The 22,100-nt window shown below is 39.2% G+C and overlaps 1 protein-coding gene across 3 annotated transcripts in view; it reads right to left on the minus strand.

Moving 5' to 3' along the window:
* Positions 1-22,100, minus strand: part of PM20D1 (peptidase M20 domain containing 1) — a 486,974-nt gene that overhangs the window by 162,877 nt on the left and 301,997 nt on the right. For all 3 annotated transcript variants that reach the window (XM_044076838.1, XM_044076837.1, XM_044076839.1), the window contains one exon: positions 16,712-16,790. In XM_044076838.1, coding sequence (XP_043932773.1) covers positions 16,712-16,790 — 79 coding nt within the window. The remainder of the gene's footprint in view (positions 1-16,711; positions 16,791-22,100) is intronic.

Genomic DNA, 22,100 nt, shown 5'->3' on the forward strand with positions numbered 1-22,100 from the left:
AAAAGTTTTAATTCCCCTGCTAACACAACCAACAATGACTCCTATGCAGAGGAGTACACACATCTTGTACAGACATTTAAACAACTTTATAGAATTGTCTGTATTGTCAGGATCAAAACCAGGTCCACCCAAAGAAACAGACCACCCTGGTGGATCGCAAGTATAAATAGATTTTAGAACAAAAAGAAGAAACTGTTATCTAAGAACAAGAGGGAACTTACTCACCCAAGGAAGAATACTTTGAGCAAGCAAATCTGATATTTTGTAAAGTCCTCTAAAGCCAATTACAAGGTTAATTAGCATCTCTAGCTGAAGACAATCATAAGGCTTTCTATAGTTATGTCCGAAATCTTAAAAGGAATGCCCAGCTTTGTGCCAAATGGACTGTGGATGGTACTATTCACATTGAACCCGAAGAAATTGCCTACCTGCTGGCGAACAGATTTGGCACAAATTCCACCCCCTTGTCCCCACCAGACACACCCCAAAACATCCCTGTCACCAGTCCACTACCTAGCATCTCCAAAGAACAGGTAATATCCACCCTCTCCAAGACAAAAAACACTGCCTCCATGAGACCAGATAATATCCCAGGCTACTTACTAAACAATCTAAAACAAGACCTAGCAGAACCACTTGGGAATCTCTTCAACCATAGCCTGAGCACTGGCTTTGTTCCAGCAGAATTGAGAACACCAACAGTAATCCCCTTACGCAAAGGGGGTCCATCAATTGATCCTGGGAACTATATACCCATAAGCCTAACCAGCCTTATCTGCAAGGCCATGGAAAGAATCTTCATGGACCTTATCAACAAGGACATAGGCGATTTCCAAACTATAGACCCAACCCAGCTTGACTTCATTAAGGACAGGTCTTGCTTATTAAACCTGATGGACTTTGAGAATATCACCAAAGCCCTGGAGCCATAAGCCTAACCAGCCTTATCTGCAAGGCCATGGAAAGAATCTTCATGGACCTTATCAACAAGGACATAGGCGATTTCCAAACTATAGACCCAACCCAGCTTGACTTCATTAAGGACAGGTCTTGCTTATTAAACCTGATGGACTTTGCGAATATCACCAAAGCCCTGGATAAGGGCAAAGCAGTAAATACCAACCATCTTGACTTAGATAAGGCCTTTGACACAATCTTCCACTCAAGTATTGAGAAACGCTCCCAGCAGGGTATTTACCCATACATCATTAGATGGGTAGCAAACTGGCTCACTGACAGAATGCATACTGTCAAAGTTGGGGATTCCACTTCTACCAGTAGACCAGTTACCAGTGGTGTACCACAAGGATTGTGCTGTGCCCTCTACTATTTGGAATCTACTTCTCAGACGTCCAGGTGAAAATAGATGGCCTGTGGCTTACCAAGTTCACAGATGACTGCAAACTAGGTGCAATCATTGAGTCCCCCAATAATGTTAACAAATTACAAAAGGGGCTAACGCAGACAAATGATTGGTGCCAAAGTCATGGCTTAAAACTAATTTATTTATTTATTTGACATTTGTTAACCAGGATAGTCCGATTGGGACAAAGCCCTTTTTCAGTGGAGGCCCGGGGTGAAAAGTTCCACAGTGCATTTAAGTATAAAAAATGCATGTTACAATAATTATGTAATAGAATAAGATTAGCAAAATTATGACTTAACAATAAAGACGAGAGACGTGTGCAAACTGTGGTTAAAAAGATAAACATAATTGTGGCACAGATATGTAGAATATTACAAAGTAAGACCATTTATATTGGCTAGCTACTAATAGTCAACAAGAGGTGAAGTTATTAGTAGTAGGTTAAGATATAGTACAGCAGAAGTCAAGAAATGAGAGTAGTAGTAGTACGAAGAAAGTCAGATGAATGTTATATTGAAGGAGCAGGTTAGTTAAAGAAAACAGGGTGTAAAGGGAGGAAATAGGGGTTAAGAAGGAGAGAGGAATAAAGGGAGGTGAAACAGAGTGAGGACTAGATTCAGGTGGGGTGGTTACAGTTACATATCCAGGTGTTATTTAAATATTCTTTGAGCAAAAAAGTGCACCATTATCCCATTTCATAAAGAAGTGGCTCCTGCAAATTACATTACAGATAGCGCCCTCTTAAGCTCAAACATAGTGGTGAGGGACTTGGGAACACAGGTTGAGAGCAATTTAAACTGTGATCACCATGTCTCTACAGCGGTAAGGGAAAGCCTTCCATTTTGCGCATTTCATAAATAAGGGCATTGCATCCAAGACTAAGGATGTTATAACTCTTCTATACTCGACCCTCATTAGACCACTAATTTCGTAAAATGCTCCCTTTTGCAGGTACCTCACCAGACAAATGCAACAACTGGAGAGACCACAGAGGTTTCTAACCAAGAAAATTGAAGTTCTCAAAAATATGCTCAACATGGAAAGACTGAAAGCCCTGTCTCTGTACTGTGTATCCTACAAGCTGCTGAGAGGTGATCTGTGCCTGACCTACAGAGCAATCTCTGACCCTGCCCTAATGGGAATGCCGCACATCTGCAAATCAAATGGGACAAGAGTCGCTCACTCCCGGGATCTCAACCTAGCCTGTGACATACCCAAATGAAAGCACTATGTTGTGAGTCCAACACCTTCTTTATTGAAAAAAACAGAATTAAGCGCTTTCGTCAGTTAAAACTTGACTTCTTCAGAATTAAACACAAAAACTGAAAAACTGCTTTAATATAAAAACTACTAGTCAGTGATTGGTTCAATATTTTAAAAATTAACACACCCAATAACCTAATTAAGATTTAAAATGCCAGACGTTAATTTATAACACCAAGAATAAAAAACAATAAAATTCCATATGTCTTAAAACATTCTAATTGTATAATACATAAAAAGAAAGAGCATAAATTTCAAAATAAATATTGTATATATACAAATTGTACTGTTCATCTTTTACTTAAACTTGTTCTGCCCTTTCCTTTAAGACAGGTGCCAAATTCAAATGTTCATTTAAGCCAGGGGGACAGTTTGCTGCAAGTCTATGTTGCCACATCAATTCTTTTTTCAATAATGTATTTTGCCAATCTCCACCTCTGTCTTCCAAATGAACTAAATCTAAAATGGCGAAATGAAAACGTATATAATTATTGCATATTGTACTATGTTTATACAAAGCATTTGTACATTTTTTATTTTTTATATCGTATAAGTGCTCATAGATTCTTGTTTTAAGAAGTCTCTCAGTCTTCCCTATATAGTAGGAAGTACAAGTATCACACGTAGCAATATAAACTAACTTGCTAGAAAAACAATTACCTCTCCTAGGGTAAACTATACTGTTGTTCTGATTTTTCAAACTAATTTTGATATCCTGTGAAACATAAGGACAATAACGTCTAGTACCATTGTTAGTAGTTACATCTGCTGCAAAACATTTTGATCCACTTTCTAAAATCCTTTTCACATTAAACCCAATTTTTGTAGTAAACATTGGTTTCTCACCCAAAACTTGGTATTTATCACAATCAACTTTAAATATGCTCCAATTTTTATACAATGCATCTTTAACGTGTTGATATAGGGGGCTATACTGTAAAATGCAAGTGTGTTCAAATTTAATTTCGTTAGATTCTCTAACATTCTTCCCAAAATGTGGATTTTTATTTAATCCTTTACCTAATAAAGGGGTATATTTCTTGCCCCATTCAAGATATACTTCATTTAGAATTTTTTCCACCAAACCAGTGGGGTAACCCCTTTCCAAAAACATGTTTTTTAGATGTTCGAACTCAGGTCGGAGATCTTCCAAGGAAGATGTCATTCTGGCTACCCTGATTGCTTGACCCTTAATTATACTTTTCTTTTGGCAAAAAGGATGATGACTGTTAAAATGTAAATAGTTGTTACAAAACGTTTTCTTGCGATATATTTTAGATTTAAATTCATCCTTGTCTTTAATAATAAGGGTATCAAGGTAGCTAATTTCGTAAGCATCAAACTGGAAAGTAAACTTCAAAAAGTTGGTGGTACTATTGAGATGTTGAATGAACAAAGGAATAGATAGTTTCAGCTGTTCCATTCCAAAAAATAAAAATGTCATCCAAAAACCTACAATAGTAATTTATGTAATCAAAATATTTACTTCCAAACACATGTTCTCTCTCCCAACCTAATAAAACAATGTTTGCATAGGTTGGAGCACAGGCAGTGCCCATTGCCACCCCTCTAACTTGCTGGAAATACTCCCCCTCGAAGAGGTAATTATTTTCTAATATAAGCTCCATCATTTCACAAATAAGCTTAATTTTGTCACCATCCATAGTGGACAAATTGTATAAAGTCTCTTCAAAATAACCTAACCCTTCTTGTTTAGGAATACAAGTAAACAAGTCCACTACATCAATGGTAACAAGATAACTTTCAGCATTCCATATATGGCTACCTAGTTGACCAAGAAAATCCCAGGAGTCCTTGACTAGATGTGGACACATTTCCACAACATGTTTAATCTTCCTGTCCACATAAACTGACAAATTGTGCGTTTTGGACCCAGTAGCTGCTACAATAGGTCTGAATGGTAGGTGTTCCAAGTTTTTGTGTACTTTGGGTATACCAAATATGCCAGGGATTCTAGGATGTCTGTTGGTTAAAAAATCATAAACTACCCCTGTAATTCTTTGATCCATAAGGTATTCATACAGAAAACTATCAATTCTCTGATATGCTATATGGATTTGATTTTTTGAACATATGGAGTAGTTGTTGACATTAAATAGAATTCCCTGCATAATATTGGTATAATCAGTACTGTTGAATAAAACAATACCTCCCCCTTTATCTGGTGCCATTATACGTATGCTTTTGTCATTTCTTAAATTTTGTAACAAAATTCTTTCTGTGTTACTAAGGTTATGAAAAATCCTCTTTTGTTTGCCCCAAATTTTATATATGTCATCCTTGACTGCCTTCTCAAACATATTAATTAATGGATCTAAAGGGGGATTAAACATACTTCTTTTTTTACACACTTCTTTAGAAGAATCTGTTTCCACTTTCTTAGCCTTAGAATGCAATAATTGTAAATTCAACTTTCTCATATAAAGTTGAATATCACCTAATGTGTCAGCAATGTCTGGAATTTTTGTAGGTACAAATTTGAAACCTTTGGAAAAAAGGAAAAAGTATTCTGGTAAAACTTTTTTTATCTGTATAGTTATAAATGTTAAAACCATTCAAAACATTTTGTATTGGCTTGTTACAAGGCTTCTTATTCAAAACGGTGGTCCCTACCACCTTGGGACCTCCATATATTTCTGTGCTACCTTGTTGTAAGTCACTTGTTTGCAATTCACTATTCTTTTTGAGCGTCGAGGTAAAGGAAAATCCTGATATTCAAAAGGTAGTTGTTCCTCCCTTTCAAAACAATTTTCTTCCTCCCCTGTAATTTCTAAGTCTGTGGGACCCAGAATATGTTTAAGTAAAAGATGAACAGTAAACTGTCCCCCTGGCTTAAATGAACATTTGAATTTGGCACCTATCTTAAAGGAAAGGGCAGAACAAGTTTAAGTAAAAGATGAACAGTACAATTTGTATATATACAATATTTATTTTGAAATTTATGCTCTTTCTTTTTATGTATTATACAATTAGAATGTTTTAAGACATATGGAATTTTACTGTTTTTTATTCTTGGTGTTATAAATTAACTTCTGGCATTTTAAATCTTAATTAGGTTATTGGGTGTGTTAATTTTGAAAATATTGAACCAATCATTGAACTAGTAGTTTTAGTTTTTCAGTTTTTGTGTTTAATTCTGAAGAAGTCAAGTTTTAACTGAAGAAAGCGCTTAATTCTGTTTTTTTTAATAAAGAAGGTATTGGACTCACAACATAGTGCTTTCATTTGGGTTTAACTGTTGGTTTATGAGTACATTTCAAAGGTGCTGGTTGTTATGGAGTCCGACCATTCCATTCAGCTATCCCCTATTTTGGATCTTGGGGAACATGCTGAAATTGTGGCAGTAAAAAGGGACATTGCCGAGTTAAAAGGGGAGCTTACTCGGCTTATAGAGCTTCTTTCACAACCGTCCATTGTGAATTCTCATCTTTTGCCCTTCCCTGAATCACCTAAGGAGGATTGAGGTATTTCTTCTATTCCTAATGGTGCCAGCAGCCCTGATACTATACCGTTCCACCTTAAGCAGGGCAGGCAACAAGTTGCAGTCGCACAGATTCATTGTGATGGCCGGAAACGTGATATTCCGGTTGAAATGTTTCCGGTTGAGAAAGGGAATCATTCTGCTGGCAGTTTGAACAGGACTAACGGTTTCTCTAATTGCGCAGTGCATTTTGAAGCTGCTATTGAACTTGAGGGTGAAAATGGAGAGGGCGACTTATCCAACGGGCGCCTAGGCAATTCTATCATCAAAACAGGTACTAAATCATCTAATAATCAGCATATTAATGCTTGTTGTTGTTGCAAGAGCAGTGGAACTAACTTTAACAAGAGGAATAAAGTGAGGAATTGCAAACTGTCTTCTACTGGTGTCATGAACCGTGATACAAATATACAAAATGGCACCTTTAAACAATTTAATTATGGGGATATTATTAAAAAAACATTATTCTTTTTCTAGGTCAGCTTATATTGATTCAAACCATTCAAAAGGAAAAAAATCAAACTTTTCACTTTAAATCATTGAAAGACATGATTTTTATTTTTGAGAAAAGACTGTTGAAGTACAAGCTTTGTCAAATAGAAATTTGTTATTTGAATGAATGTTTAAAGAAAAAAGTTGTGCCACAAGGGCTGAGAATTTTTAAGTTTCCTTTTGGTATTTATTACAACAAGGAAAATGTTTGTGAGTTAACAACTATGTTTGATAAACAGGGGCTTGAATTGATTATGAAAACTGTTTCATTTTAAGAGAAAATGGAAGTTGAATTACAAAGGGAGGTAGAAAATTTGAATCAGATGATTGTAACTGATTTATTGTTTGAACAACGTCAGGGCTTGTATAACAAAATTTTAAACAGGGTGGACAGAAAATGTGATGGGACATTTAACAAGAAAGTAAAAAAGCTGGCTCGAGATTTAAAACAGTATCAGAGTGATAGAATATATCCTACTGAAAAACTTGTTTACAATCAAGGGAACACTGATGTTCTATCTTCCTTCAGGTCAGTTAGTGAACATATTCTGGGTCCCACAGACTTAGAAATTACAGGGGAGGAAGAAAATTGTTTTCAAAGGGAGGAACAGCTACATTTTGAATATCAGGATTTTCCTTTACCTCGACGCTCAAAAAGAATAGTGAATCGCAAACAAGCGACTTACAACAAGGTAGCACAGAAATATATGGAGGCCCCAAGGTGGTGGGACCCCCGTTTTGAATAAGAAGCCTTGTAACAAGCCAATACAAAATGTTTTGAATGGTTTTAACATTTATAACTATACAGATAAAAAAAAATTACCAGAATATGTTTCCCTTTTTTCCAAAGGTTTCAAATTTGTACCTACAAAAATTCTGGACATTGCTGATACATTAGTTGATATTCAACTTTATATGAGAAAGTTGAATTTACAATTATTGCATTCTAAGGCTAAGAAAGTGGAAACAGATTCTTCTAAAGAAGTGTGTAAAAAAAGAAGTATGTTTAATCCCCCTTTAGATCCATTAATTAATATGTTTGAGAAGGCAGTCAAGGATGATATATATAAAATTTGGGGCAAACAAAAGAGGATTTTTCATAACCTTAGTAACACAGAAAGAATTTTGTTACAAAATTTAAGAAATGACAAAAGCATACGTATAATGGCACCGGATAAAGGGGGAGCTATTGTTTTATTCAACAGTACTGATTATACCAATATTATGCAGGGAATTCTATTTAATGTACCTACAAAAATTCCGGACATTGCTGATACATTAGCTGATATTCATACGTATAATGGCACCGGATAAAGGGGGAGCTATTGTTTTATTCAACAGTACTGATTATACCAATATTATGCAGGGAATTCTATTTAATGTACCTACAAAAATTCCGGACATTGCTGATACATTAGTTGATATTCAACTTTATATGAGAAAGTTGAATTTACAATTATTGCATTCTAAGGCTAAGAAAGTGGAAACAGATTCTTCTAAAGAAGTGTGTAAAAAAGAAGTATGTTTAATCCCCCTTTAGATCCATTAATTAATATGTTTGAGAAGGCAGTCAAGGATGATATATATAAAATTTGGGGCAAACAAAAGAGGATTTTTCATAACCTTAGTAACACAGAAAGAATTTTGTTACAAAATTTAAGAAATGACAAAAGCATACGTGTAATGGCACCGGATAAAGGGGGTGGTATTGTTTTATTTAACAGTACTGATTATACCAATATTATGCAGGGAATTATATTCAATGTCAACAACTACTCCATATGTTCAAAAAATCAAATTCATATAGCATATCAGAGAATTGATAGTTTTCTGTATGAATATCTTATGGATCAAAGAACTACAGGGGTAGTTTATGATTTTTTTTAACAAACAGACATCCTAGAATCCCTGGCATATTTGGTATACCCAAAGTACACAAAAACTTGGAACACCCACCATTCAGACCTATTGTAGCAGCTACTGGGTCCAAAACGCACAATTTGTCAGTTTATATGGACAGGAAGATTAAACATGTTGTGGAAATGTGTCCACATCTAGTCAAGGACTCCTGGGATTTTCTTGGTCAACTAGGTAGCCATATATGGAATGCTGAAGGTTATCTTGTTACCATTGATGTAGTGGACTTGTTTACTTGTATTCCTAAACAAGAAGGGTTAGGTTATTTTGAAGATACTTTATACAATTTGTCCACTATGGATGGTGACGAAATTAAGCTTATTTGTGAAATGATGGAGCTTATATTAGACAATAATTACCTCTTCTTTGAGGGGGAGTATTTCCAGCAAGTCAGAGGGGTGGCAATGGGCGCTGCCTGCGCTCCAACCTATGCAAACATTGTTTTATTAGGTTGGGAGAGAGAACATGTGTTTGGAAGTAAATATTTTGATTACATAAATTACTATTGTAGGTTTTTGGATGACATTTTTATTTTTTGGAATGGAACAGCTGAAACTATTCCTTTGTTCATTCAACATCTCAATAGTACTACCAACTTTTTGAAGTTTACTTTCCAGTTTGATGCTTACGAAATTAGCTACCTTGATACCCTTATCATTAAAGACAAGGATGAATTTAAATCTAAAATATATCGCAAGAAAACTTTTTGTAACAACTATTTACATTTTAACAGTCATCATCCTTTTTGCCAAAAGAAAAGTATAATTAAGGGTCAAGCAATCAGGGTAGCCAGAATGACATCTTCCTTGGAAGACCTCCGACCTGAGTTCGAACATCTAAAAAACATGTTTTTGGAAAGGGGTTACCCCACTGGTTTGGTGGAAAAAATTCTAAATGAAGTATATCTTGAATGGGGCAAGAAATATACCCCTTTATTAGGTAAAGGATTAAATAAAAATCCACATTTTGGGAAGAATGTTAGAGAATCTAACGAAATTAAATTTGAACACACTTGCATTTTACAGTATAGCCCCCTATATCAACAAGTTAAAGATGTATTGTATAAAAATTGGAGCATATTTAAAGTTGATTGTGATAAATACCAAGATTTGGGTGAGAAACCAATGTTTACTACAAAAATTGGGTTTAATGTGAAAAGGATTTTAGAAAGTGGATCAAAATGTTTTGCAGCAGATGTAACTACTAACAATGGTACTAGACGTTATTGTCCTTATGTTTCACAGAATATCAAGATTAGTTTGAAAAATCAGAACAACAGTATAGTTTACCCTAGGAGAGGTAATTGTTTTTCTAGCAAGTTAGTTTATATTGCTACGTGTGATACTTGTACTTCCTACTATATAGGGAAGACTGAGAGACTTCTTAAAACAAGAATCTATGAGCACTTGTACAATATAAAAAATAAAAAAGTTACAAATGCTTTGTATAAACATAGTACAATATGCAATAATTATATAGGTTTTCATTTCGCCGTTTTAGATTTAGTTCATTTGGAAGACAGAGGTGGAGATTGGCAAAATACATTATTGAAAAAAGAACTGATGTGGCAACTTAGACTTGCAGCAAACTGTCCCCCTGGCTTAAATGAACATTTGAATTTGGCACCTGTCTTAAAGGAAAGGGCAGAACAAGTTTAAGTAAAAGATGAACAGTACAATTTGTATATATACAATATTTATTTTGAAATTTATGCTCTTTCTTTTTATGTATTATACAATTATAATGTTTTAAGATATGTGGAATTCTATTGTTTTTTATTCTTGGTGCTACAAATTAACTCTGGCATTTTAAATCTTAATTAGGTTATTGGGTGTGTTAATTTTGAAAATATTGAACCAATCATTGACTAGTAGTTTTTATATTAAAGCAGTTTTTCAGTTTTTGTGTTTAATTCTGAAGAAGTCAAGTTTTAACTGATGAAAGCGCTTAATTCTGTTTTTTTCAATAAAGAAGGAATTAGCCTGTGACATAAACAGAACATGTTGGACAGACAGATATGTCTCCCAGAGATTGTTGCTCCTCTGGAATAAACTCCCACTTCACATGAAGCAGAGCTCCTCAATGACCCTATTTAAGTGCAATCTTGACAACTGGATGGGAGACGTACTGTTGTGTACACTTACCATAAATGTAGATGTTCAAGTGTATTCACTGTTGCAGTCATTACATTTGGGTTATCTGCTTGCAGGTAGCCCTCAGTTGGCCTGATTAACAAAGTCTTGGGTCCTGTGTCGGTTGCTGTCCCTTCTTCCATGACGTCAGGGGTATAAAACATGCAGCCGATGCCATTACATCAGTTTTTTCTTGCCCCAGATGTCACGTGCCTCCCTAATGGGAAGCAATTAAATATAAAAGTACAAAGATGTACCTCCAACAAAAAAGCAAATACACCAAAAAGGCTTTTAAGCATAGTAAAGGAAAGTAGAGGTATAGTCAAAAGAAGTTAGGGGGCTGGAGGGAGGGTAACTAGGACTGCAACAGTGAATATACTCGAAGATCTACATTTATGGTAAGTGCACACAACTGTACTATGTTCTTCGTGTTTCACTGTTGCAGTCATTACATTTGGGTAGATTCCCAAAGCTATGGCTGGGAGGAGGAATTTAGATAGCATTAGGGCCAGCTATAAGGCCCTGCAAGACTGCAGTGGTAAAGCCAGCTCTGGATTTAGAGAAAATTGGCAAATGATAATGTTTGGCGAAAGTATGTACATAACTCCAGGTAGCAGCTTCTAGGATGTCCCTGGTAGGGATGCCTCTGAGAAAGGCAGTAGAGGTAGATGCAGCCCTGGTGGAGTGAGGTCTGATCCCCTGGGGGATAAGTTTTCCATGGTGCTTATAGCAGAAATGAATGCAATGGCTTATCCATTTATAAATGGTTTGCTTTGAAATAGCCTACCCCTCTGCCCCTGCAGCAAATGCCACCAGCAGTTGTTCAGATTTCCTGTGAGGTTTAATCCTGTCCAAGTTGAATCTAAGTTGTCTGTGCACATCTAAGGAATGCATTATCCATTCCCCTTTATTCTATGGATTGGGAAAGAAGTTTGGAAAATGAATGGACTGATTAAGAGCCACACTAGATACCACCTTGGGCATGAAGGACGGATTGGTTCTGAGGGACACCCTGTCCGCATGAAAGACAATGAAAAGCTCCACTGCCATAAGGGCCTGTAATTCAGATACCCTTCTAGCTGAAGTGATTGCTAAAAGGAAAACTGTTTTCCAAGAAAGAAATTTTAAGTCTGCAGTAGCAGCTGGCTCGAAAGGAGGTAGAGTGAGGTTTCTCCAAGACAAAGTTAAGGTCCCAGGCTGAGGTTGGAGCTCTCCTGGGTGGTCTCAAATTTTTGGCCCCTCTGAGGAACTGCTTGAGCAGTGGATGAGAGAAGAGGGGAGGTTCTGTGTTACAATGAGCTGAAATGGCTGAGGCATGGATTTTAATGGAGGAAAAAGACAGGCCCTTGTGAAGCATCTCAGTTAAGTATTGTAAAATCTGAGGTAAATTGGGCACTGCTGTGCTCATCCCTTGAGACTGGTTCCAGGCACAGAATCTTTTCCATTTTTCAGCATAAGATTTTCTAGTACTAGGCCTCCTTGCCTCTAAAATGATATCCATCACTGGTTTGCTCAGGGATGGTAAAGGAGAGATTAAGTAATTAGCCAGGCTGCAAGGTTCAGTGTTAGAAGTTGAAGGTGCAGAATCTGGTTCTCCTGCTGAGACAGCAGGGAAGGAGTCTGAGGCAGGTGCCATGGAGATAACCGTGACATTGCGCAGGAGGGGGTACCAGTGTTGGAGCGGCCAGTCTGGAGCAATCAAAATCATCCTTGCTTTGTCCTGTTTGATTTTTAGTAGTACTTTGGAGAGCAGAGGCAGAGGGGGGAAGGCATAGACTGATAGGTTTTTCCAGCTGAAGGACAGAGCCATCCACTTTCCAGGCTTGTTTGTGGGGAGTGCTTGTGCAAAATTTATCCAATTGGTAGTTCTCTGGAGAGGCAAACGGGTCTATATCTGGGCTCCCCCATTTGCTTGTCAACATGTTGAAAATCCCTGGTTCCAGTTTCCACTTGTGTGGGTTCATGAGGTTTCTGCTTAGTCCGTCTGCCAGTGTATTTAATTTTCCTGGAAGGAATTGAGGTTGTAGGTGCACTTGGTAGCTCAAGGCTGTGTTCCACAATGCCATGGCTAGTCTGCAGAGGGGGTAAGAATGTGTACCCCCCCTGCTTGTTTATGTATCACATAACAGTGGTGTTGTCCATCTTTACCATTAGTTGTCCTGGAAGAATGTGGTCCTTGAAGGCTGTCAGAGCATTCTGTACAGCTAACACTTCTTTTTGATTGATATGCAGGTGCATTTGACTTGGGTTCCATTTGCCCTGAATGCACTTCCCTGCCAGGTGAGCCCCCCATGCATAGTTTGATGCATCTGTTGTTAGGGTTTGGGTGGCAGGGGGTGGTGTGAAAGGTAGTCCCTTGTTTTGGTGGCAGGCCTCTGACCACCAAAGGAACTTTAGGCGTAGGCAAGGTATGATTGATAGGAATCATTGTTTCTAGGTCTTGAGAATGTTGACACCATTGGCCTTTTAGATACCACTGTAGTTTCCTCATATGCAGTCTTGCATATGGAATTAGAAGAATGCAGGAGGCCATGAACCCCAAGGCTTGCAGTATTTGTCTTGCAGATAGCAGGGTTTTTGTGGCCACTTGTTTGAAGTAAGTTGTCAAATTAATTTTTTCTCTGGCGTGAGGTAAGGCATCTGGGAAGTTGTATTCAAGCTTGCTCCCAGGAATATAATTTGTTGACAGGGTACCAGGTGTGATTTCTTTGTGTTTATGGTGTACCCCAGACAAGTTAGAACACTTTGTACAAAGGCCAGATGATTCAAAAGTATGTCCTGGCTTTCTGCCTGAATTAGACAATCGTCCAGGTATGGGTATATTTTAATATTTCTTTGCCTGCAAAATGCAATAACTGGAGCTAGGCACTTTGTGAATACCCTAGGTGCAGTAGATAAGCCAAAGGGCAGTGCAGAGAACTGATAGTGCGTGTAGCCTGCTTTGAAGTGTAGGTATCTTCTGCAAGATTCCCTAATTGGGATGTGCAGGTATGCTTCTTTTAAATCTAGTGTCGCCAACCAGGCATCTTTGCCTAGCATAGGGAGTAATTGGTGAAGAGTCAGCATCTTGAATTTTGGAATCTCCAAAAAGGTGTTTAGAGTAGACAGGTCCAGGATAGAACACCATGATTGTCTTTTCTGGGTACCAGGAAAAGTCTCGAGTAGAAACTTTGTCCCTTTTCCTCTTCTGGTACCAGTTAACTAGCCCCCATGCTTAAGAGAGAAAGTACTTGTTTTTGGGCCTCTGCCCACTGATTTGGGGGTAGGTCCGGCCACCCGCTTGATGTTGGCAATGTGTGGAAGTGAAATCTGTATCCCTGGGACACTATATTTAAAACCCATTTGTTCTGGGTAATGAATTCCCAATTCTTTGCATGAAGAGCAATCCTTCCCCCCAAAGGGGCAGTCAGTTGATAAGTGCTTGGAAATTTTAAAAGGAAGTAACTGAGGCAGTTTACCATAGGGGGGAATCTTATTATTCCCAGATTTGGAAATGGAGGCCCTCCCACTGCTTAGTTCTGTGTGTCCCCTGGGACTGAAATCTGGGGTTTTTGCTGTGGCTGGGTTTGGCTTGAGAAGACCTGGAAGGGGCTGGAAAGGACCAATTCTTAGAGGGCCAGTGCCTACTAAATCTAGGAGGCTGAACTTGTAAAACATCTTTATAACAGTTTGCATAGATTTAGCTTTATCTTCCATCTTTTTAAGAACTTCCTCAGCCCTGTTAACAAACAGGCAGTCCTGATTTAAAGAAGCATCCAACAATTTAGCTTTAACATGATCAGGCAAAGATTGCTCCTTAAGCCAAGCATGCCTTCTGAGCACAGACCCAGTAACAACAGCCTTGCAAGAGGCCTCTAATGAATCAAAACCACACTGCAATATATGTTTTCCAACTTGTTCAGCAGAATGCATTAAATTCTGTAATTCTTTATTTTCCACACAGTCATGAATCAACATCATTTTCTGTTTAAGCAGTCCAATAACATGTTGCTGATACTTTAACATATGAAACTGGCAGTTTAAAGCCCTAATGGCCAAGGTTGCAGAAGTGTACACCTTCTTACCCCATCTATCCAGCACCCTGTAGTCTCTATCAGAAGGGGTAGGATTTTTAGCAGTAGAAGCTTTAACGCCCTTGGGCCCATGTTAAATAGTCTCTGGATCTGCAATAGGATTTTTAAAAAGGAACTTGTGGGACTCAGGGACCCTGTAGTATCTGTCAGGTTTTCTGGGAGCAGGAGGCAGGGAATCAGGGGCCGAACTAGATTTGAAAAAGCATCATCAACAATGTCTAGTACAGGAGGCCTATGCTGAGGTAGGAGAAGGAAATCCCTAAGACTCTTTTTTGAATCAGAAAAATCCTGGCTTTCCCAGTGGAAATGCTCCCTTACAGTATGTAAGGTTTCCCCAAAAGAAAAATCCTGAGGAGGGGAAGCAGAGGGGATGGAGTCCTCTGCATCAGTATCTTCATAAGTAGATAAGGGCAAATCCAGATCATCAGAAGAATCAAACACAATCCTGATCAGAAGATTCATAATCAACTTCAGTCTTAGGCCTCTTAGAAGGGGGGTTGGCTACCCCCTGATTAGAGTTATTAGATCTTCAGCCATTCTTATCATTTGTTTTTTAGGCATAGAGGCCTCAGCATGTGGCCTGGGCGTCGGTTTTTTAGGCATGGATCGAGATTTAGGCCTAAGTAAAGAAGGAGGCATCGGTTTACTATACAAGTCTGTAGGCCTGAATACACCCTCAGAAGCCGGTGCCTGCACAGCAGCTCCGGACCCATCCAAGGTAGAGACATCCGCAGGTTCCACAGTTGAAGCATTTCGCAGCATACCGGACTCCGAATGGCTCTCCGTAGAGGCCTGTGAATCAGAAGAAGCGGGTATCAGGGGCTGCGAAAGAGCATCATTTAGTACCGGTGAACTGGCGACTGGCTTAGAAGAAGCGTCGTAGGCAGTTTCGGACCAAGGCAGCCTGTCTCTGTCTTTATCTGTGTTTTTTTCAGAATCCCGGTAGTCGGATGGCTAACCGACGAAATTTCTGGATAATTAAACCGAGAACCGAAATATTTAGAGGCGTAAATATACCGCCGATGGATAGTGCACTCATTAAATAAAGCACAAAACGACAGCAAGGTACGTTGTGGTCAGAGCCTAGGCAAGGAATACAGTACAAATGAAAATCTTTATGAGGTATTTGCTTTCCAGAAGTAATGCAATTATTAACTTTTACTGACTTCGGTAAGGAGCAAGAAAAAGTTTCCCTAAAGGGGTACTTAGCTTTAGTTGAAGACTTCAGTTTTGAAACTCGAAAACGAATATTTCAGGAGTCGGCCGACTTGCGAACTGCTTCTGCTTCGGGCACCGCACGGCAAGAAAGACTGATGTAATGGCATCGGCTGCATGTTTTATACTCCTGACGACCTGACGTCATGGAAGAAGGGACAGCAACCGATGCAGGACCCAAGACTGTTAATCAGGCCGACTGAGGGCTACCTGCAAGCAGATAACCCAAATGTAATGACTGCAACAGTGAAACACGAAGAACATCCACAAATTCACCCTTGGGGTGGTACCTATGTCCCTCATGGACTAGGGCAGTTGGTGCTAATCACTGATTCAGTCTGCTAACAATGACCATCTAACCATGGTCAACTAGAGAACAAGGGTATTACATAGTTAGGCCTGTTAAGACCTTACAGCCATTAGCCTAGTAACCTCCTATGAACACAAATTTTAGCTATGCCCCTTTTAATCCCTCCTAAAACTGGGGACTTTTGGAGACATGATGGTGAGTTACAAGTAATAAATGACAAAAATTCAGGTTATTGATTTTTTTTTTGCTTCAGAAACTGTATATTAATTCTCATTATCTTATTCTGTTAACATTTCAAGTTAACAGTACTAATGTTTTAAAAAGTGTCCCTGATTATCTAGGATTACTTCTGGATTTGTCCCTTATTCTGATTCTGTTGAAATCTGTCCTCATTTAGTTAACAGCTAGACAAAAAAACAAGGCATCAAGCGTTCAACCTACCTTAATCCCAGACTCAAACATGGTAAGTGCAGTTGTAGTTCGAATAAGTGCATTAGTTGCAGGCTTTCTTTCAAGTATTCTGCAGAAAGAAAAATAAAACTTGTTATACATGATGATATACAAGGTGAAATACTACAACTGAGTGAGATGGTAGACAGACACTAGTAAAATGGGCAACAAGAAAGTCATGCAGCCTCACTGATTGAAAGACATAATCTAACAGAAAATGACACTCCCTAATAAAATCATATTCCTTTCCTGCCACTCTATCACATAAAAGATCCAACTTTCAAAGTGAGATGAATTTCAAGGTATATAAAGCACACTGGGCTTTTATGAAAAGAAATCAGAATTGTAAAATACATGGTGATCTTATTGCAACTATAATTATAACTTGCAAGAATTGGAAATAGTAAATAATAGCACAAGACTCCAACTAGTATTTCAGAAGAAAAAAAGAAGTTATGTACTCACCATAACGTTCTGTGTTGTCCATTTTCATTCTTCCTCAATCTATGGGTTCAGATCTGGTCTCTCGGATCCGACTCAACCATTACAATAGCTCGTGGCAACCTAAAAACTCGTGAGCTTCTCCCTTACCCATAATGCATCCTTCCTAAGTACCTCAGTTCTTGTTTGCTAAAAGAAGTAAAAGAAAATATCTGAAGGATCCAGAGAGACTAAATCTGGAGCTCAGCACAAGGTAACTCCCCACCCAAGAATATTCGCTCATCTAAGAGTTCAAGATAGGGGGCTGGTGGGTGGGGAGTTGAGGAAGAATGAAAATGGGCAACACGGATGGAATGTTATGGTGACTACATAATTTCTTTATCTAATGTTGTCAATTTTCATTCAGTCCTCAACATATGGGACAAAGTCCCCAACTACCTTTGATCCTGGGTGGACTCAAGGAAGGATGTTCCTCAGCACCATTGAACTGAATGATGCTCTACCCTGGAGACCAGGTCCAATTTGTAATGAGTAATAAAGGTATGAGGGGTAGCCCATGTTGCTGCTGCACAAATGTCATCCATACAGGTTCTAGACTGGAAAACAGATGAAGTTGCCATTGCTCTAGCAGAATGAGCTCATAAAGATTTTGGCAAGGCCGTTCCCAAGCAATCATAAATGAAAGAAATACATCTGGTAAGCCATCTGGATAAAGTTACTTTGTTGACTTGTTTACCCAATTTAATATCTTAGAAGGAAACAAATAACTGGTCAGATTTCCTGATACCTTTGGTTCTATGAAGCCAAGAATGTAACTGTCTGTGAACATCTAATAAATGCAACAATTACTCACCTTTGTTCTTAAATTTTGGAAAAAATACTGGCAAAACGATCGACTGAATGATATTTGCTTCTGATACCACCTTTGTCAAAAAAGATGGATTAGTATGGAGAGATATTCTATCTCTGTGAAAAATCAAACATGGTAGATTGGAAGATGAGGCTTGAATTTCTGAAATTCTTGCAGAAGTTATGGCCATCAAGAAGACAGTCTTCCAAGAAAGGAATATGAAATCATACTTAGTTGCAGCACCAAGTTTAGGTCCCAAGGGAGAGTAGGGATATTACAAGGGGGCTTTAAAAAGGACAGCTCCTCTCAAAAATGCTTTGCAGAGTTTATGTGAAGCAATTGAAGAATCTTGGAAACCAATGTGAAAATTGGATATAGCTGCCAATTGGACTGATAGTCAAAGATGACCCTTCATTGAAAAGTTGGTTTAAAAAATCAAGAATATCATGAATCGGAGTAGAAAAGGATCAATGTTATTTTGTAATGCCCAGTGAATGAATATTTTCCATTTACTGGAATATAGCTAACATGTAGATGGTTTATGAGCAGACTGGGGAGGACAGCATAGGTTGTTTGGTTATTAATGGAATTGGAGAAGCCAGGCCGTCAGCCAGAGATTGGGTATATCTGGATGAATCATGCCCGTCGGGTGAGACAGGAGGTCTGGAGTTGAATCCAGAATCCACAGTTGGTAAAGTAAGTGATGCCAGAAGAAGGGGAACCAAATCTGTTGAGGCCAATATGGTGCAATGAGGATTACTTTGCTCTTCAACCTGGCTGCTTTCTGTAGAAATTTCAGGATTAATGGAGTCAGGGGAAAGGTGCAAAGGAGACAGGGGGCCAATTGTGAAGAAGAGCATCCCTCTGACTCCCCATTTGGGGGGATCAGTGCAAAGTAGTGGCTGCACTTGTTGTTTAGGGAGAGGTGAGAAGATCGCAGCAAGGCTGACCCCATCAACGGAATACCCTTTCCATCACCATTCATGGGGTAAAAGAATGCACCTGCTCAGCTTGTCTGCTATCACACTGGACTTCCCCAGAATATGTGTTGCTGTGAGAAAGCAGTTGGATGAGACCACTCATTGCCACAGTCTGCCAGCTTCTTGACACAAGGAGTAGGATCTGGTTCCTCCTTGTTTGTTGATATACCAGGCTACTGACATGTTGTCTGATTGAATTGCAATCACTCCTAAGGGAAGAGCATCTTGGAAAGCCTGCTACACTAAAAGCACTGCTCTCATCTCTTTAACATTGATATGCAAATTGGCCTGTGTGGGTGACCAAGTGCCCTGCACTGTTTTGCCCAAAAACTGCCAACCCTCCCACCCTAGCTGGGAAGCACCCATGATCACTGTCGCCTTGGGCTGGGGGAGAACAAACGGGCAATCTTATAGTTTCTGATCTGACTGCATTCACTATTTGACAGCATTTTTGCAAATATTGATGATCTTTATTTGAGTCGACACCGGTTGTTGAAGGATACACAACTGGGCTGATAACAGTCACTGCAGAATTCTCATATGAAATCTGGCCAGCGGAACTGGCGTTATTGCTACTGCCATGGATCCAAAAGTCTGAAGAATCAGCTGAGCTGAGCTGAGACTTTGTTGCTGCATATTATTCTTGTCACTTGCAACCTGATTTTCTCCACGCCTGAAGGGGGGAGTGAAACTATTGTCTCTCTTGTGTTGAGAACTGCTCCTATAAAGTATAAACTTTGAGTGGATTCTAGATAGGATTTCTCATACTTTATAGTTATCCCTATACAAAAACACATCTGGAGAATGTTGTCTCGTCTTTAATAGTTAATGCCTGATCAGGGTGGAAATAAGCCAGTCGTCTAGATGTGGAAACAGCCAGAATCCATGCAGTCTCAAGTCAGCTGCCATTACCGCCATTCACTTGATAAACACCCTGGGGGCTGTGATGAGACTAAAGAGCAGTACTTTGAACTGATAGTAACTGGCTCCCAGCTGGAAGCCTAAGTACCTCCTGAATAATTTGTTCCTTTTTATGTGATAATACACATCTTGAAGGTGTATCAAGCACATCCAGTTGTGCTTTTCCAGAAACGGAAGAATGGACTGAACAGTGACCATTCTGAACTTGTTTTGTTGAACTGATTTGTTCAAGTTACTGAGATCCAACTTTAGTCTCTAGTCCCCTCTTTTCTTTGGCACTAAAAAGAATGTTAAGTTCCTGATCCTTTTCTGCTCTGGTGGGACCTCTTGGATGACTCATTTTTCTAGCAGCTTTTGCACCTGAATAGCTGCTTGTTCTCTGACTGGGTGTAACATCAGGGATTTTTTTGCAATGGGCAGGAGGAAGGGAAAAGGGTTTAATATATCCTCTGGAAATGATCCTCTGCACCTAGGTATCCAATGTTATTTCCAGCCAGGCTCTCCGGTGCAGGGGCAGTCGATTCCCTGATTGCCTCCAGAGTAGGGCACATGGGACTCCATTCAGTAGTGCTGAAAGGGCCTGCCAAAGAAAGACTCTCTGGACCCTTCATTCTGTGGTCCTCCTCTGCCACAAGGATGGTGTCTACCATTGGAGTTCCCCCCTCTCCCCCTGGGGGAACAACTGCCATGTGTGTCTTGAAAAGACCCTTGGGATTTTCTGAACCATATTTTTCCACTGCTTCACTGATTCCTGGAGAATGATCTCTGTGGAGTAGAGAAACATACGCCCACTGCAGATAGGGTCTTCCCATCCTTCTCACACCTGAACAATGTGCCTCTTACTTTAGGGCCGAATAAATATGTGCCATCAAATGGAGCACTAATGAACATAGACGTGAAAGGATCCAAAAAGTTACACAAGTGCATCCAGGCATGCCTCCTAATGGCAATGCCTGAACCCACTGCTCTACTTATTCCTTCAGCTACATGTAAAATGACTCTCATGGAAGTGTTAGAAACAGACTGGAGGGCAGCCATCTGGGAAGTAACAGAGGCCCATACTTTCTCAGATACGGATCCTGAGACAGTATCTGAAAGCTCTTTAATCAGAACCCTCTGTAATCTAGTAAAGTGTGCCAAGTAGTTCAGGGATTGTAAGGATAAGGTCACTGAAGCATAGACATGCTTCCCAAATCTACCCATCGCCCAAGACTCCTTGTTTGGGGGATGGGTAGAGGAAGTTTCCTCAGCTAGTTTCTACTTCATGGCCACCACCACAACCATGGCATCCACAGACACACCTTTTGTCTAAAATTGTTTGTCCTCAGGAGTGGTAATAATTTTGTCTGGTCTACAGGGAATCAGCTCAATGGTGTTGGGATCCTTCCATACCTGCCGAGAGATCAACTCACTGAGCTTGTCAGCAGGAGTCACTCAGGAGGTAGGCGGGAGGATACCAAAAGCCTCCAGGTACACAGACTCCTCAGATTAAGAACTGTTGGGCTTCCAATCACCTCTATTTTAGAATTTCCAGGATGTCTGCAAATTTTGGAAATATCTTCAGGAGGTGACCTTGGCTACCCTTTGCCATCATCAAGGTCTGCGTCTTGGGTGACGGGTTTCTTCAGGGAATCCAAGTGCTTCCTTTTGCACAACTTCTTCTTAGGGACCTCCTCAGTGGGATGCTCTGGGGAGGTATCAGAAGAAATAGGAATGCCCTGCTGGAAAGCCTGGGGTTTTGGTACTCGCTGACCCTGTAGAGAAAAAAGTTGAGACTCTGTACGCACAGATGACAGGTTTGGGGGCTGAGGATCTGACAAGGTAAGGACCATCTGAGCTGCTGAAGACAACATGGCTCTCTCCAAAACATTTTTGAATACATCAAGTACATTTTTGAAGTTTACACATAAATCTAGTCGAGTAGGAATTGCATATTTAGACACTTTTATCACTATGAATAATGATGGCTTTAAATCTCGTATTTATAGGAAGGAAACTTTCTCAAATAACTATTTAGACTATAGTAGTAATCACCCATACAAAACAAAGAAAAGCATATTTAAGGGACAATGCATTCGAGCGGTTAGAATGACTTCAACATATGAGGATATGATCGAAGAAATAGAGAATATTGGCAGTATGTTTAGATTCAAAGGATACCCCGAAAAATTATTGAATGAAGTTAAGA

This window comes from Protopterus annectens, chromosome 7.part0, assembly GCF_019279795.1.
Source record: "Protopterus annectens isolate FY-2018-M chromosome 7.part0, PAN1.0, whole genome shotgun sequence".
NCBI lineage: Eukaryota > Metazoa > Chordata > Ceratodontiformes > Protopteridae > Protopterus > Protopterus annectens.